Source organism: Primulina tabacum, chromosome 1, assembly GCF_025594145.1.
Source record: "Primulina tabacum isolate GXHZ01 chromosome 1, ASM2559414v2, whole genome shotgun sequence".
Taxonomy (NCBI): Eukaryota; Viridiplantae; Streptophyta; class Magnoliopsida; order Lamiales; family Gesneriaceae; genus Primulina; species Primulina tabacum.
This window is the reverse complement of record NC_134550.1, coordinates 56671512-56690505: the sequence shown is the minus strand read 5'-3', so window position 1 is coordinate 56690505 and position 18994 is coordinate 56671512. Positions and strand designations below refer to the sequence as shown.

The 18994-nt window shown below is 34.0% G+C and overlaps 3 protein-coding genes and 1 pseudogene across 4 annotated transcripts; 2 read left to right on the top strand and 2 right to left on the bottom strand.

The window, feature by feature from the left end:
- The first annotated feature begins 232 nt into the window (after nt 1-232).
- LOC142513935 (uncharacterized) lies at nt 233-2862 on the top strand (annotated as a pseudogene).
- LOC142552954 (uncharacterized) lies at nt 2585-4049 on the bottom strand. Its single transcript, XM_075662900.1, has 3 exons — nt 3676-4049; nt 3002-3130; nt 2585-2878 (listed from the first exon to the last, which is right to left on the bottom strand). Exons 1-3 carry the CDS (start codon nt 3991-3993, stop codon nt 2735-2737), a joined length of 591 nt encoding a protein of 196 aa, XP_075519015.1. The 5' UTR covers nt 3994-4049; the 3' UTR covers nt 2585-2734.
- Nucleotides 4050-6089: 2040 nt separating this feature from the next.
- Nucleotides 6090-9767, bottom strand: LOC142552942 (AT-rich interactive domain-containing protein 2-like). 2 transcript variants are annotated; one of them, XM_075662878.1, is made up of 3 exons: nt 9676-9767; nt 8060-8724; nt 6090-7178 (listed from the first exon to the last, which is right to left on the bottom strand). In XM_075662878.1, exons 2-3 carry the CDS (start codon nt 8537-8539, stop codon nt 6333-6335), a joined length of 1326 nt encoding a protein of 441 aa, XP_075518993.1. In that variant the 5' UTR covers nt 8540-8724; nt 9676-9767; the 3' UTR covers nt 6090-6332. The 2 variants fall into 2 exon arrangements, with proteins under 2 accessions (XP_075518993.1, XP_075519001.1); XM_075662886.1 differs by lacking the exon at nt 9676-9767 and adding an exon at nt 9303-9320.
- A 6268-nt stretch (nt 9768-16035) lies between these two features.
- On the top strand, nt 16036-18974 carry LOC142552934 (protein DETOXIFICATION 34-like). The gene is made up of 7 exons (XM_075662866.1): nt 16036-16708; nt 16970-17595; nt 17860-17916; nt 18004-18242; nt 18345-18463; nt 18635-18721; nt 18846-18974. Exons 1-7 carry the CDS (start codon nt 16379-16381, stop codon nt 18882-18884), a joined length of 1497 nt encoding a protein of 498 aa, XP_075518981.1. The 5' UTR covers nt 16036-16378; the 3' UTR covers nt 18885-18974.
- The last annotated feature ends 20 nt before the right edge of the window (nt 18975-18994 follow it).

Here is an 18994-nt window from a genome sequence, read left to right as displayed (position 1 = left end):
GTCATATTCGACTCGATTTGGTTCGTTTATATCCCTAATGCAATGACATAACATTTTATGAAGAGACATGGCATGAGAATCCAAGTCAAAACAAAATCCCACCCAATTATAATGTAAAATTAATTTAAATTAAAAAAATTATAAATACACACATTCCGAAGTTAAGTAAAAAACCATTTTTCAATTAAAAAAAGTAGTGAGGTGGTTCGACATAAATCCGATTCCAAACAAAATGAAAAAAAAGGCTATCTGACCCAAGTATTTGATTTCATTGATACTTACATATGCAAATGCTTGACTAGCACGTTGTTTCTGGTAGCTCCGGACAGTATTGTATTGGTGTGGCGGGTAAAGAAACGGAAGTTTATCCGCTCTCTAAATTGACTTACAAGAAATGGGGGGATCTGTACGCTTTGGATTTCGATGGGGTTCTCTGTGACAGCTGTGGGGAGAGCTCTCTTTCTGCTGTCAAGGTCTGCAAACTTTTATATAGATTTTTTCCCTTGCACTTGACGATGGACAATGAAGATGAATCAAAATCTTGGATTTGACCTACTTCTTTTATGTTTGTTATACGTCGTAAATTTCATGGGTTTTGCGTATAATTTCATCAAATGTGCAAAATCGTTGATTTTTATGACTTCCACACTGGCTTCAGTTCAATCACCTCACGTTTTCTGTCCGATTTGCGTGTAATATTATAGGCAGCTAAATGGAGGTGGCCGAACTTGTTCGATGGAGTGGAACCATCTTTGGAGGATTGGATTGTTGATCAGATGCATATAGTAATGTTTCCTTCGCACGGGAAACTAGGGGAGGAGTTATGAAACGGGAGGGTAGATGTTATATTTTGTGGAACGAAACTTGGATTTTTTTAAAGAATTTCCATGTAAAGATTCATTTTTTTAAAATTTTATGTTAGCCTTTCTTCCATGTGCTGGGATTGCCCCTCCAGATAAGCAGCACACCACTCAATTGATTCCACTTTTACTTTAAGAAATCAATTAACCCAAGTTGTTCGAGGGATCAATTGTTATCACAGAAATGTTTCACACCTTTCTGTGGTTCATTTGGTCTTTGTCTCGTACCAATCACAACCTGATAAAAGATATTTCACTTGATGAACTTTGCTAATAATATTTCTCAAACGTATCTTATGAGCTGGCTTGCTTGCACAGATATTAAAAACTCTCCTGAAGAGATCTTGAGTTTGATAGTATTTCTTTTTATGTATCCTTATAGAAGATGAAGTGTTTAACTGGTTTCAGGTCCGACCTGTTGTAGAAACAGGGTATGAAAATGTATTGCTTGTGAGGTTGTTGCTGGAGATGAAAATTCCTTCTGTAAGGAAGTCATCGGTGGGTATCTATAGCACAATCATTTCTGTTTTTCAGTTGGCAGAAGCTTCAGTCCATTTTGATTTTTCAACTTTACCAGTCATGGCTCTCTTACCTAATGTTCGACTTTATTCTTGGTCTGTTTGGAAGGTTGCAGATGGGCTCACGGTTCAGGGAATACTGGATAACTGGTTCAAAATAAAACCTGTGATTATGGCAGAATGGGATGAGAAAAGGGACCCATTAATCGATCTTTTCGGAAAGGTTAGGGATGACTGGATTGACAGTGACTTGGCAGATTGGATAGGAGCGAATAGGTAATAAGTTTTTTTCTTTGGAGTTCTTAAATTTATGATTTATTGCACGTTGGTGTATTTTTATACCGTGGTCTTATATTTAGTTAAATGTGTGGCCCCCATGAATATCAGTTTGGCGTAACTGCAGATTATATCCTGGTGTTCCTGACGCCCTAAAGTTTGCAAGCTCGAAGCTCTATATCGTGACCACAAAACAGGTGTGTTTCCGGTAAAATCCACCCATTTTATGATTTATCATTTTCTCATAAAAAAAACATTAGATACTATTGCACTGATTTCTAGCAAAATTTCATTTTTTTTTTACAAAGGGTTTGTTAATCTGACTGCATTGCTTTATATCAATGTCCTTTTTTGCTGTTATCGTCCGGTTATAGCATTTTTTGTCTACAGAGCCGTTTTGCTGATGCATTGCTTCGAGAGCTTGCTGGACTCGCTATTCCAGTTGAAAAGAATCTATGGTCACGGAACCGGGTGAGAAAATTTCTGAACATCTATGGTTATGGAAACAAAACAAAAGCTTCACGAGTTCAGACCTTGTGTCGTTCTTTCTTAAAATTAAATGTTTCTTATGAAATCTGCCAGTCCTAAGGCAGAAGTGCTGAAGAAGCTTCAGAATATGCCTCAACATCAGGGTCTAGCCCTGCAGTAAGTTCCTGGACTCTTAATATTTTTGTCTTGTAGTTCTCTTCAAGATTATTTGTCAGCTTTTAAATAGCCATCTTATTTGCTATTCTATATTTAGCTTTGTCGAGGACCGTATTGCTACTTTAAAGAATGTCATCAAGGAGCCAGAGTTGAACAACTGGAACCTATATCTTGGTAATTCCTTTACTTTTTTTGTGTTGTATAACATTCCATTGATCTCATAAATTGTTCCAGTTGTTAAGTCAAGATTACACGCTTTTTATTTACCATCTAATGCAAAATCACTTGAAAAAAATATACCATGCTCATCTCAAGATATCTGCAAGAATTTAGTAACAGGTGGATGGTTTACAAGCTACCTCATAGAATGGATTTGAAACAAGCAAACAACTTACAAGAAAGTGAAAATTGCAGCTTGTATCACCCCCCACATAGTTAAAGTTCGTGGTGCCTTTCCTCTTTCTCGGTCTGGATCTTCTCAAAAACCTCTTCGAAGGGACGATCTCCAGGTCTTCTGAAAAGTTGATCCCCTATCTTAATCTCATATGCATCCGATTGACTCAGTATGAATTCTTTTAACTGGAAAAATGTTGGAATTTGGTTGATAGAATGAGTAAAATGCGTGGTATAAAATGACATCTCTACTAAATCAACAGACTATTTAATTATAAATAACATTTGTTAAAAAAAATCAGAACAAACCTCCAGCGAATCTTGACCCTTTTGCATTGTGAACATGATGGTACTCAAATCTACACCCGTGAATGTTGCCTCAATTGCACCTGTTCTGGCGACATTTGTCCATTTCATGGCGACGTCAGACACCATTTCCTGCACAAATTTTCTTCAATAAAGCCAAGATCATTGTGATGAACTACTGATATAATTAGATATAAAACTCACACACCTGAATCTGTACGAATTAGTCATTGGAGTCAGTGTTGTGGTAAAATATATAGAATTTAATTATCAGACGCCAACATTGGCAGGCTACATTTCAATGAAAAGCCAATAAATCTAAGCAACCTCAAAAAACACATCTCAACTTTCACGTGATCCATTAGTTTTGAATTGCACAACGCTGAAACCGCACCCCATCTATGGAGCAAAATAAACTTTATCACAACATCTCACACACTTCAAGCTCGATTAACGCCCAAATTTATCTTGGAAACCCACCAAAAATCCCATCGCGTTTTGTGAACTTCATTCACTACAGTCCTAATTTGTCAAACCCGCCATTAATCAAGCAATTGTTAATTCCAATAGAACTCGTGTAATTTGTATAAATTGATCCAATATCCAAGCAAACAGCCTAAAAAAACAGCAAGTGAATTCGATCACCACTCAAGGAAACAAATGAACCAGTTGATTACCGGAGTCCGGCGAGTTCCCGGCACGAGTTTGACGAACCCGAAAACGGGTCCGAGCTGGCGCTTCATCAATTCTTCCTGCATTTCTTGAAGACCCATCCCGGTAAAATCCGTAGGCGGCGGGTCGAATTCGGGTTGCTTCTTCTTGCCCCATTCACGCCAAGCTTCATCCTCCTCGTCGTCAACGACGTCGTCTAAATTGTCATCTACGTGGATTCTCCGCTTCGATGCCTCCGCAAACCAGTCACTTCCGCAAGTTTGGTAGGTTATAAGAATGAGGAAACCGAAGAGGAGAATAATGAGAACGCTTCGGTTCTTCATTTCGTGGGAAACGCTATCCGAGTGCAGGCGTTGCTCGGGTTTAAATCAAGCGAGAGGTAGGGATGGCAATGGGTAGGAACGGATTTCATACATTCATCTTCGTACTCATTTATTAAATTCATCCACATATCTATCGGGTATTGAATTTCATCCTCATCTCCATACCCATCGGATTATCGGATATTTATACCCTACCCAAATATCTTATTATCATATACAATTGAATTTTTTCAAATTTAAATTGTTTCAGTGAGGTTATGAATATTTAAAAAATTATTTAAATGAATAATAAGAAAAATTATTAATGATAAAAATTTGTAAAATAAATTTTATAAAAAAAATAAAAAAATATTAAAAATAGTTTATATTAGTTGAACAGGAAATTGCCATTCCTAGCGAGAGGTGGCGGTGATCCCCGCCACGTGTGAACTTGAAAGTCACGCATGACGAAAATTTCATCAACCTATCAATTTAAATTAATGGTACTGCTAGTGTTGCACTTGTAAATCGTGATCAGTGAGAATAAATTTGATGTTTAATTCTCTCGCACATAATGTTTGTTTAGTATGATTTATTTGATTAAGTTAGTTTGTAGATTAATATGTTAATCTAAAAATAAAGTTTATTGAAGAGTAATAATTACAGTTTTATCTTTATACAAATAATAATAATGATAATATTATTCGATAAAAATAAAATGATATTATTACTTATGTTCTATTTATTCAAAATGCACTTTTTCTCGGTTGCCTGTAATTTATAATTCGACAAAAAATAATTTCACATTTTCATATTTCAAAATATAATATTTGACTTCACTACCCTCGTCGTTAAAGATAAATTATAACATACCCTTATCTTGTAATTTTTTATTTGAGAAAAAAATATAATACATTCTTGTATTCATCTTGAGTTTGCACTTATTACTTCTTAGACAAAGAGACTTTATATCATTTCTGGTTATTTAATTTGTGATTTACTGTGTTGTTATTACAAATGAATGTATTATATATTGAGAGAAGATTGACAACTACCAAAACACCAAGAGCAGGACAAGATCTTTTTAAAAAAATAGTGTTCAACACTAAGTTCATTGTAGAACGCTTCTTGGATTTCAAGATGGTACACTCCGAATCCGTAGCGAGTCAAGTGCAATAAATATAAGTACTATTGCAAGAGATTCATGAGGAGGAGATGAGTCTAAGCGAGTCATTTCAAATTGCTGCGTTGATTGAAAAACTTCTGCTTTTGTGGAAGTATTTCAAAAAAACTACTTGAAGCACGGTCGAAAATAAATGAGACTCGAGGATCTGATTGTTGGACTGAGGATTGAAAATCAATACGACTGCAAAAGTTAACATGGTGGATTATAGCAACAGTGGGAAGAAAATGAAATTCATGATGGGCAACAACAACAAAAGAATATGAAAAGGTTCAAAGAAAATTTCTATAACAGCAACAACCCGAACCACGTGGCAAAAAAATGCAGGCGCTCAAAGAAATAGATAGAGCAAGCGAACTAGTTCAAAAAAGTTCGGTATCTTTTGATTTTTTGAACTTAATTTAAATTAAACAATTTTTTATACAAATCTGTGGACAACTTAAATGCATGATGAGTTGATATGGATACTACCAACTACATATATTCAAATAAAGAGATGTTATCCATGTACATTCTAATTTTTGAGAGAAAGCTATCCTTGGAAAACTGTGAAATATTATTGGGCAGCAAGGGAGGCGTTGGAGTGCCCAAAAAGGGGAGACACAGCATCCCAAGTGATATCTGGAAATTCAAGGGCAGCGCGAGGGCACCCAAAATGTGTGCCCCTGTGATGCAGCTTCTTTTCTAGAATCTCTCGGACAACAAGGAAGTGCACGTGTCTTTGATGAAAACTTCATGTCTTTTGATTTGAAATAAAATTTACTTTAAGATCATGAAAAAATTACGGAAGAATTCGAGAGATAACTAAATTAATTAAAGTAAATTATTCAACATATATTGTAAAATATTATTAATATTTATCACGGAATAAATAAAATCAGATGCAATGAATAGGGTTTGGACCGAGTATAAGTGGATACGGACCAAATCCATAGATGCCATCCATTTTTTAAGGGCCAGAATCCAGACCGAGTACGACTGGACCAACCCAAATGCAGTATAAAGAATGTACATATAGCTCCGAATCCAAATTTTGATTGCTTAAACCAAGGAATCAACGATAAAGTATGTAAGAAAAAAGGTAAATGCTTATAAACATGCCTGAAAGACCCCAACATAGGTATCTTTAGGACTATCATCAAAATCTGCAGCAATTTACAACTTATAGCAGCAACGTTTAACTGCGACTCATATTCGTTTTCTTTGGTGAACGAAAAATGGACCCTGGAGATTGAGTAGCCATTTGGCCAAACCTGTTGCAAATTGGCCCATATTCGGAGTCCTCATCATCACTATGAATATTGCTTGTGATGTTCCTATTTTGTTGACCTCTACGCCGTAGAAGAAAGACATTGAAGTAGTAGCTGACCAGAGCTGCCCTCCCTTTTCTTGGAAAAAACTTGAAAAGTTCATCCCAAAAGTATTTTTCAGATGACAACCGGTTTGAGTTCACTATATCCTGAAACTTGTTCTCATCTTGTTTAGTCCACGAAATCGCGTTTTCCTCGCCCATGGAATTGAATTTCCACTCGTAAAAGGCCGAGCCCAACTCAAGTTTTACCTTCATCCTTTTCTCCCCAACATGAAACCTGACACATTCAATAGAACCGGGGAACTGGCATCCACATGATTCTTGTCTCCCTCTTCCTATAAGATCCCTTTCAATCAAGCATTTGTTATGTTCTCCTTTGTAAAGTGGCCAAATTCGGGTGCCTAACCATTTAGAATCACTATCATAAGCTGCCTCAATACACTTTGGTACGTCTACTTGAAAATTTGGGCCTGTAGGAATGTGTTTCTTTCGAGTATGATTGCCTCCAAATCCAATTGAATCTGCTGTTGAATCAGACTGCTTATCAGAAGAACACTTGTCGCTTTGACTACCTGAGGAGGATGATTCTGAACACAACTGTCCTTTCGTTTTTCTAGAAGAATCTTTTGCGACAAGGAGCCTCTGGCTGAATCTTAACCTTTCAGAAACAGACTGATCTTCATACATGCTTGGATGCATCTTTTGCTTCTTCTGCCAAGCAAAGAAAATGTATCATTCAAGGATGTTTGAATATTCAATAACAAGATAATATCCAACTAACATTAACCAAGAAAGACGGGTAGAGTGGACTATTAATGTGAAAGACTAATCTAGGTGGACAGGTGATTTTCTGTTCTGCTGCAGGCATTAAAGTTGCGTTTGGATGGGAAATTGATTTGAGGAATGAATTGAACAATTGATTCTTGATGACACTCATCTCAGTTGCCATTACATCCAACTTTGATGAATTTGAAATCTAGCAAATTTATAAATTAATAGAAACAATCAAATAAATTTGAAATATGAACAAATTCCTTCATCTATATGAAGATTTTGATTTGATGGAGTATTTGAATAATTGATTTAAAATGCTTCCATATTGAGATGGATTTGAAATCGACTACAATATTTCAAAAAATAACTTGTCAAGGATTTAGAATCCATTGTCAAATTTTGTTATTACGGACTTGATATAATTGACTTCAAATTCATCGATCTAAATGCAACATATGAGATCGCTAAATATAAATATCATTTTTTCTTCTGCTTGTGGAAGAATTGGGACTTCAAATTATGTGTTCGTACCATGAACTTACAAAAACCACTATCCCTACTATTATCAGACCACGGCCATTTGATTAGCAATTTAGCATTTTTCTTGACCAATTAAACAGTCAGCAATGCTAGATTACATTTTCTTGACCTATTGAATAGTCAACAATGCAAGATTAAGAGCCATGTGCAACATGATATTCCCTCCAAATAGAAGCCAAAAAATCTGATCCAGTAGCAAAATGATGGAAACTTATTAACAACTGAAGATGGTATGGTTTTTAATGTTCAAACACAAATGAGAAATATTTGATTTTCACCTGCCAAATCGAATTTTGAGAAGTTTCATCTGTATTTCTTTTCAAAAGCATTTTTTCACGAACCAAGAGGATCTTCTTCCACATCTGCTCACTCCCATAGTGCTTCCACTTCTGCATCTCAGGTATTGATCCAATCGCAGGGTCGCAAGGATTTTTAGCAATGTTTACGAGCCAATTCAGTATGCCTAAGTAGCACTCACGTTTCCTCTTCCTCGTAGCCGAGTCCTCATCTGACACCTGATCATTTTCGCCATTGTCATCTTTAATATTACTTGGCTTTTCATAAACATCCACATTACCTGCAATCTCATTAGTACACTTATTATTAAAAATCTTAAAATTTCGGTTCGGTTCCACAATATCCTGATCCTCGTCACCGAGTTTCAATGTATTGTTTTTTAGCTTCTCCAATTCTACATCTTTCTTGGTTTTATCTGGGATACCTGATAAGAACACCTTCAAATCCGACTCAACCACCATTTGACAAACCGATAAAAACCAACTCTTGAACCCTGTATTCCCCTTTATTTATCCTCAACAATCCGTTCTATGCATTACAAAAACTCAACACCACAGACGAAAAAATAAAGCCAAACGGATTCTTAAATCAAAGCCACACTACTACGTCGACTTCGTGTCCTTCACCAGTCACCAGAGACAGCGGCCTAAAACACAAAACGCAGATAACTGTTCAAAAAAATCAGAAGAATCTCAATGAACAAAAACCCACACCGCCTCTCTATAATATTCAAATTCAAAATGAAGAACGAATCAAATTTCGAGACGTTTGCAATAGTTTCTTGGCTTCAATCGATACCAGACCCATAAACTTCGTTCTAAATCAACCCATTGTCTCTCTACATTCAGACCATAACAAAACTCACAATCATTTTATACACACAAATTCAAAGCACGCTATATCAAGAGACTAGATACCAAGTTAAAAACTCAAAGCACGTAAATCAAGGCAAAAGGGCTATAGATTTCAGCTGGGTTTTTTAGGGTAAGAAGTTAGGCGATGGATTATTGCTGAGATGCCTATCTTTTTCAGACCCTGTATACAATAAATTTTTCAAGTCCCGCTCTTTTCTCTCTCTAGAACAGAGAGAGAGAGGCGGGGCGGGGGGTAATAGATTGGGAGTTGTTTCAGTATTTGTACACGTACAGAAACAGGTGAGAGTAAGAAAAGCCCAAAAAATACATCAAGAATTTGTTAGGGGCCATAGGGAAAAGAGAGACGCACTGTGATTTGAATTTTCAGGGTTTTTGGGACTTTGAAGGGGATGTTAGGGCTGAAACTTTTGTCTTCTCCAATTCTTTGCCCATTTTGCATATAAATGTTTTGCCTTTCATTTCACAAGATTTTAGTTTTTCTTGAAACTTAATTGAAAAAAACTGTTTTAAGGAATAATAAATCATTTTGTATCGAAATTCAGATCTATATTTCAGCTTCAAATTCAATAACAAAAAGAGTAGACAAACCTAACCTCCGATAAAAAAAAAAACAAAACAAAATGATAACGTAAATTCGCTAGCGTGTAGCTAGTGAGATAAGCATTCGACACTAAAACATAAAGAAAGATTATTTTATATGAGTTTGAGAGATTGTTACATACCGTTTTGTTTTGTGTATATGATTCAAAGAAATTTAAAGGAGGCGACAAAAATAGCAGATTTGGGTAAGGGGGTCGGGTTGGATTAGATCTAAAAATTTAGAGGAGAGGGGATTTCAGAGGTAGGATGAAGCCTCGAGGAATATAAATTCCTTTTGTAGTTGAGTGCGATTACTTGAAAAATGGAACTATTTGTTAACTATGGTTTCCTAACTTGGGTGTTGAGTTGGTTTGTGCATTCTCGAGCGTACTCCTGGAAAATCACTATTTTGTTAGGTCGAGTAATGAGATCCTTGTGCTCACCGAAGGTTTCCAACAAAGTTTTGTGGGCCCACTGACATTATCATATTTGGTCATCCGTTACAAAATAAATAATGTATTTTGAAACTTAATGTGTTTAACTATATCTGGCTTTTGCCTATTACTGAATTTCCTTTTTGTTTTTGAATAAATAAATAAAGATTTCATGGACATAATTATAAATCACAACATGATTTCAATGATATCAAAACTGGATCCTTAACTTCCCTAGGCTACCGTGAAACTTGAACTAAGCACAAAGAGAACCCACGGAGCCAATAATTGATCAACGGAGTACTATCGATATTATTTTATTAAGTTTGAGATCTTTAGAATAACTAACTTTGGTGTCATGATCTGTTTAAAAAATTATTTATATTAATAAAATGTTAAAATTTTAATATAATTTATATATAGTTCAGCGGATAGAATCATTGGTTCTTGGAGTTTAAGGTCATATGTTCAATTCTCAATGATGTCATTTTTTTATTCTTTTATTTTTCGATTTATTTTTTAATTAATATATCAAAATTAAAGTGCAGTCCCTCGCTATTTCTTATAATTATATTTTGATCCTCATTTTTTTATATTTTTATTTTTCAATTTATTTTTTAATATATATTATCAAATTTACAGTGTAGTCCCTCGCTATTTCTTATAATTATATTTTGATCTTCATCTAAATATAAATCAAATGAATTATAAAAAAATATTATACAAACACGCAACACATGCGTCTGTGCACTAGTATACATAAAGAATTCAATTTCATTTGTTTAAGCGGTTTCCGACGATAAATGAGAATTGAGTTTGGGCCAATGTATAAGCTAAAATTCATTTGGACTACCGGTTGAGTGAAAATATTATGTTTCAATTAAAAAATCTACATATATTGGGCCGAAGCAGTCTTGGGCTCTTGCATCCGTCACTGCATGTGATATATCATTTTTTGATCCAAAAAAACAATGACGTCTGTATTAATATTATGGGAAAAGTTGATAATAGAACGAGCGTTCTGGAATTTGTTCTAAGAATACAATAATAATTTTACAAAAGTTGGTGAATTGTTTTTTGCGTATCCAAGAACGCAACAGAATTGAATTTTTTTATAAATATTTTGTTATACAAAATATCTTGGATGTTGTGTGGATTATTATAAACATGCACATGATGTTTATTTAATTACTTTTGAGTGATCAACAATTTGGACAACTACAATTATCACGAAATTAGCAGAAATAACTTTTTTTTTAATTCTCTGTGAAAAACAATAACTTGAAACTCTTCATTGTGTTTCTCGAAATTCTCCTTAATCAACTCCACGGGTGGAATCTATATTCTTTATTTAGTTTGCACTAGAAATAAATAAAGAAGAGTGGTGGCGGCACAACGGACACTACAACAAAGATGGCTTTTCGCAGCGCGCAAATTCTCTTTCCGCGGCGCACATTGCACGCTGCGAAGTTACAAGCCGTTGAAAATTCAAGATTATCCGCTGCGAAGTTACAAGCCGTTGAAAGTTCAAGATTATCCGCAGCATGCATGTGCACGCTGTTAATACTATTATCAACGGCGTGCATATGTACGTCGTTAATACAACTATCCGTAGCGTGCAATGTATGCCGTTAATAATCAAACAAATCTAAATATTAGCGACGGTTTTTGACGGTCAAACCGTCGCTAATTAGCAACGGTTAAAAACGTCACTAAAGTAGCGACGGTTTATAATCCGTCGCTAAATTAACGACGGTGTTTAAATTTAGCGACGATTTAAAACTCGTCGCTATATTTCGCGACAGTTTAAAAACCGTCGCTAAAGTTTGCATAAAAATAAAAAAAAATTTACTTTTATAATTTAATAAATTTAAAAAAAAAACTACAATACAACTATGATAAATTGACCGATAATCTTAACTAACACTTAAAAAATTAACCAAAAATTGAAAAAAAATGTACTTAAATCGAAATTAAAATCGCATAAGAGAGAAAAATTTTAAGTATTGTGAAGCGGTGTAGAGGAAAGTGGAAATCTGATATTTATAGACAATTTGCGACTATTAGCGACGGTTTATATATAACAGTCGCTGATTTAAGGCTATTAGCGACTGTTTAATAAAAACCGTCGCTTTTGCTTAAACCGTCGTCGATTTTAAATCGGCGACGGTTATGTAGAAACCGTCGCATATTTTAAATTAGCGATGGATTCACGAAAACTGTCGCTAATTTAAAAATTCTCACACATTTTTCGCAGCGTCTTTTAATGCATGCCGTGAATGGATAGGATATTAACAGCGCACATTATTGCACGCTGCAGATAATATATAATATTACTTTCCGCAGCGTGCTTTTAATGCGCGCCGTTAATGTCGCCAATTTAAAAATTTGCACACATTTTTCGCAGCGTGCTTTTAGTGCACGCCGTGAATGGATAGGATATTAACAGCGCACATTATTGCACGCTGCGGATAGTAAATAATATTACTTTCCGCAGCAGCGTGCTTTTAATGCGCGTCGTTAGTGTATATGTTATTAACGGCGCGCATTAAAAGCACGCTACAGAAAGTATATAATATTTACAGCACACATAAATACACGCTGCGGATATTACTTTCCGCAGTGTGCTTTTAATGCACGTCGTTATTTCTGTCAAGTGCAACAATATTAACAGCGCACATATTGATGCACGCCGTTAAAAGTACTATTCGCAGCGTACTTTTAATGCACGCTGTTGATGATATGCTGCGGAAAATAATTTTTCTTGTAGTGGGAGGTGTGGCATGGCATTGGCCATGAGAGAAGATGGCAGCCTAACCCTTGTGTATCCACTGACTCTAAATATGACAGTTGTCAGTTTTAGAATCATTTCGCAACCATACCCAATATCGCATCTAATTACTCTCGTATAGTTGGTAAACGAGTTAAAATATAGTCTTGACATGTAGAGTCTCAGTGTTGTCAAGGCTCATAAAGACTAAAAATGTACAACCATGATCACAAACTTATATATTCGATGAATGATAACCACTTAGAAAGTTTTAGGGAGAGTTGTCCAATGAACTCATCAAGTGAGTATTAATATATATTTTTGAACATATCTATGTCCTTACTAATAAAATATGGTACTAATCGCGAGTTCTAGCGATTTTTATCCTTATTTTAGACGGTATAATTGAACACTTGACTTGTTTATAATATACAATAACTTAAATTTGTGTTTCATGATTGAGATCATACGCAAAACCTTATATCTATTATGCAAAACCTTATATATACACCATCCAAAATTATAGATTAAAAAAAAAAGTTACACACGTTGAAATTGAGTAGTTTTCTTGTGAGACGGTCTCATGAATATTTATCTGTGAGACTTGTCAACTCTACCGATATTCACAATAAAAAATAATATTATTAGCATAAAAAATAATATTTTTTCATGGATGACCCAAATAAGAGATTCGTCTCACAAAATACGACTCGTGAAACCATCTCACACAAGATTTTGATGTGAAAATATAGGAATTGAACAACAATTTCCTATTTAATACAAATAACAAAAACAACCAGATCATATCATATCATATCATCATCGCCATCTTTTTAAAATCAAAATGGAGGTAAGCAGCGATACCCAAAAATGGAAAATAGCTACAAGATTTTTATGTGAGAATAAATAAATGAATAATTAACTATTACCATTAATAAAATTAAAAACAGCTAGAGTTCGTTGATATGCAATATTCGACACAGAAAAGTGATAAAATTGTTTATTAGGTAAAACCATATATCTAACATACATATAAATATATGACTTCTAATTGTGAATTTTCCAATATACCCTCATTCATTTAATGTAGCAAATTAAATCAATAATTTTTTTGATGGGTTCTTTTAGAATTTAATGTCTATTTTAAATGTCTTTAGATATAATGCATATTGAATTTATCAATTTACCCATAATTGTTCTTTTTTGCTAACTAAAATTTGTTACTAAAATTAGTGTATTTCTTCATGGTTGCTAATGAATATTTAATATTTATATCTTTTCTTTTCTTTTATTTTATAAATTGATTTAAGTAATAATTAAATAAATAGTTACTCAATAATTTAGTGATTTCACTTATGATTCATCATGTATTCTGATAATATTTTAAATAATAATGTTTTTAAAATTATCACTTATGATTCATCATGTATTCTGATAATATTTTAAATAATAATGTTTTTAAAATTAAAGTTTCTATTATTATATATTTTGTTATCAATTTTCAGTTGCGTTCTAAACATAATATAAAGTATGATTTATTAGCATTATTCTATTACGAAATCATCATATAAAATATATTGATTTGTTATATTGTTTGTTCTTTTCAACCTATTAATTAATTTCTAATTGTATATGATGAAATTACATACATAAAAAATAATTTTTTTCTCTTTTCTACATATTAATTAATTTATCATTATATATGATGAATTTATATATATAAAAACTATTTTTCACATTTCAAAATAACAAAATTATTATTTAATATTACTCACTTATTAAATTAACTAAGTTGTGTTTACTAATTCATTGTGCATTATTTCTATGATTGCAACTTAATGAAACATAGGTGAGGACATAGAGTGGTCACCCTAACAATTAATATTTGTGTTTAAATTATTATTAGTAATTAAAACTACTTTGTGTTCGATGAAATTATTTGATTAGTGAGAATAAATTTGATTTAGAAAAATGATTTCTATAATGTAAAATAACAACTATATCATATTTGTTAGGTGCAATAATTGTTTATGTAAGGTATAACAATTGAAATATGACGTTTGAGTTGTTTTACGATTTTAAAAGATTTTAGTTAATGTTGCATCGTTATTCGGTTATAACTTTTGGTAAAGTGGCAAATACATGATCTTACAATTGGTATATATAAGAGTCAAAGTCATGAGATCGATTATATATATTGCAATTAGTGTAATTATTGATATTATTGGAGTGCAATAATTGTCATTGTTGGATACATCGATCGAATCATGACGATTGAGCTACTATACCTTTTAAAATATTTGAGTTGATGTATAATATCTATTCTAAAAAAGGAAAAAGTTAAACAAAATTTGCAAGGATTTAAAAATTAGCAAAAACACAATTGATATTTAACTTAATAACAAGTTTAGGGGTTTTATTTTAACATCAGTATGATAATTTAGTTAATTAAGAGATTTTTATTTGACAATCACTATATGCACTCTATTTAAATACATTGTGATTTTGGTTTTAGTAAACTTATTATTCTCTTAATTTTATTTTTATTTTTTTCCATTGTGAATGATATTTGGATGAAGAATATCTTTGTTAATTTGATAGAACTGTCATTATGTTATAATCATGCAAATTGAAAAATGTTATATAAATAAGTGAATTTATATGATTTATCTTCATGATGTATTTTTATTTATTGTGTTATGATATATTTAGATTAATTAATACTCATAAACAAGATGTTCAAATGATTTTAAAAATTATCTAAATCTCGTTATTATATTTTTCATTATTAATCATCCACGTGCATCGCACGTGATCATTGCTAGTACATATATATTTATATGTATATCATTAGAGTAACATTATTGTTAGAATTTATTACTATCGATTGAATCATATTACATGTATTGATGTTCAAGAAAAAAATCAGTATATAAAATTACATATATAATTTTATATACTGATTTTTTGTATTAACTATCATTTTATTATAATTTTATCTACTGATTTTTTGTATTAACTATCATTTTACTGGAACAATATTTTTCATCAAATATTAAGTTTGAAACTTTATTTCATCATATCTCATTTTCACAAAATGGGGGTTTTTTTGAGTGATATATGGGGAAAAAATTGGTATATTTTCGAGAAGTAGCGAGAAACAGTTGGGTCTTAGAAAAAGAAGGCAAACACAATACTCAATCAAGAACCATTTATTCTCCATGCCCCAAAATAGGAAACAAGAAAGCAAGACGAAATTTAGTAAAAACCATATCCTAAGGTCAAGAACAAGTCTCTGTCTTCTCCCTTCCTCTGCATATGTAACAACATAACAGAATTAACTACGACTAGTCAAATCTCCTATTATTAAGCATATATAAGATGACACAACTCAGATAACCATAACCCCAAATAAAAGAAAACAAAAATGATGAAAAAGACAAAAGATTCTGAAAAAGGAAGCACATTCTACTAACTAGATCAATTTATCAATCTATCATAAATTTCAACACAGTGATCAGGGCTGTAGCACAAGGTGTAACGATTGCGAGTGTCATAGGAAAGAATGGAGGAGGGGCATTGGGAAGCAATGGCTCAGCCTCTTCAACAGCATCGTCACCATTGGACTTGTCTACAAGTCAAATGGCTGTCTTGGAATTGGAAGAACCATCTTTTTTCAACAAGACACACTTAGATGAAAAGGAGTTGCTCCACGAGGCACCAACCACCTTGTTAGTAAATGGGGAGGGAGGCGATTATCCTCCTGTAAGAAGTTACGAGGACGTGAAAAATGTGATAAACATAGAATCCATCAAACTATGGGCTATTGCAGCTCCTATTGCCTTCAATATTTTGTGCAATTATGGCATCAATTCTTTCACTAGTATCTTTGTGGGGCACATAGGGGATATAGAGCTATCTGCAGTCGCTATCTGTTTATCAGTCATTGCAAACTTATCCTTCGGATTCATGGTAAGCTTATTATCTTTCAAACTTTCAGTAATTCAAAGCAACAGTAGATCCAACAGAGGACAAGGGGGGCGTGATTGTATCCTTGGAAAATAATTTATGAAAGTTTTTCTAGTATTTTAACTTTTATCCCCTAATATCTATCCAGTCTTCCCACCTCACCTCCCTTGTCCCAGACTCATCCCCTCTATGGATTCCAGATCTATCTGAATCCAAAGAGATCAACACCAAAGCATTTCACATCATATCTTCTTGGTTTAACAGCTTGGTATGGCTAGTGCACTTGAGACGTTATGTGGACAGGCGTTTGGATCTGGAGAAACAGAAATGATGGGAATTTACATGCAAAGATCATGGATAATACTCACAACTGCTTGTTTCTGCCTTTCACCCCTTTACATCTATGCCACACCATTGCTAAAGCTACTAGGACAAAGACACGACATTGCCGAAATAGCAGGAAATTTTTCAATAAAAATCATTCCACAAATGTTTTCGCTCGCCATTAACTTTCCTACACAGAAGTTCCTGCAAGCTCAAAGTAAGGTGGCGACTCTAGCATGGGTCGGTTTTGTGGCCTTTGTCTTGCACATAGGGTTGCTGCTTTTGTTTGTTAAAGTGTTTGAATGGGGATTGGCTGGTGCAGCAGCAGCCTATGATGTATCAGCATGGGGTATTGCTATAGCTCAGGTTGTGTACATAGTTGGGTGGTGCCAAGATAGTTGGAATGGATTGTCATGGCTCGCTTTTAAGGATATCTGGGGATTTGCAAAGCTTTCGGTTGCCTCAGCCATTATGATTTGCTTAGAAATATGGTATTTTATGAGTATAATAGTTCTCACTGGGCATCTAGAGGATCCTGTCCTGGCTGTCGGATCCCTTTCTATATGGTAATATCACGTATTCGCTCAGATTTTAATCAATGCTATTGCCTACCATACTTCCTGATCCCGTCTACCATTTGAACTAGCAATACAAGATAATACTAGCATATGAGGACCTAAGATTTGTGGAACAGATAATGGGAGAGGGTCGGGGGTGGAGCAACTCAATGAATTCAGGAGGGTGAAACTTGAATTTTGGAAAAATTTGAATTATATTATTTTTATCATCGAAGAGCTAATTCTATCACATAATCATTTTCTTGTATTCAGCATGAACCTGAATGGATGGGAAGGTATGCTGTTCATTGGGATTAATGCAGCAATAAGGTAAAAATAGGGAAAAAAAAAGGATAAATACTTCTCACCCGAATCTTTAGTGTCTTTCTGCTTCATTTCTTCCTATATTTCCTCTAGCGTTCGTGTGTCAAATGAGCTTGGATCAGGACATCCTCGAGCTGCCAAGTTCTCAGTCATTGTCACTGTTGCCGAATCTGTACTCATAGGTCTCCTGAGCATGGTGATAATAATGGCGACGAAAGACCATTTCGCCATCCTTTTTACCAGCAGCGAAAAAATGCAAAAGGCAGTCTCTGATTTAGCACACCTTTTAGCTATAACCCTGGTGCTGAATGGCATTCAGCCAGTGATTTCAGGTTCAACGCCAGTTATATTGTGCTAATCATAATAATAGAGATACATGTTTGGAATATTTATTTACAGATTCTAAGATGATCGGTAAAATGTTGTTTCTGCAGGAGTTGCTGTAGGGGGAGGATGGCAAGGACTTGTGGCTTGCATTAACATGTTTTGTTATTACATCATAGGACTCCCAATTGGATTTGTTCTGGGTTATAAAACTGATCTAGGAGTGAAGGTAATAAACGGATCTTCATTGTGGTCAGCAGGACTAATCATGCACATGAATTGAATAGTAACATAAGCATATCCACAGAAAGCAAACAAGTGAATAAAGTACAGAAAACATCATCAGCAGGTTAGTATTTTTGAGGTACAAAATTTACTGATCACGGATGGTTGATCGCAGGGAATTTGGATCGGTATGATATTTGGAACTTTTCTGCAAACTTTGATTCTTTTGGTTATCGTGTGGAACACAAATTGGGAGGATGAGGTAATATTCTGAGGTTGATTCCTATGATATGATTCAACAGAAAAATAAACATTTTCTGATGGACAAAGCATGGTCTAGTTTTAAATTTAAACCCTTTGCAACATTTTTTTCACTTGAATTGCAGGTGGTGCAAGCTTCTGAAAGAATGCGTAGGTGGACATAACGAGGACATGGTCAAGTAAAAATCCGTTGATGATAGAAAAAAAGAGACTATGATTCGATAGTTTACAGAAAATAACTCATTACTCATGAGACTATGATTCGATAGTTTAC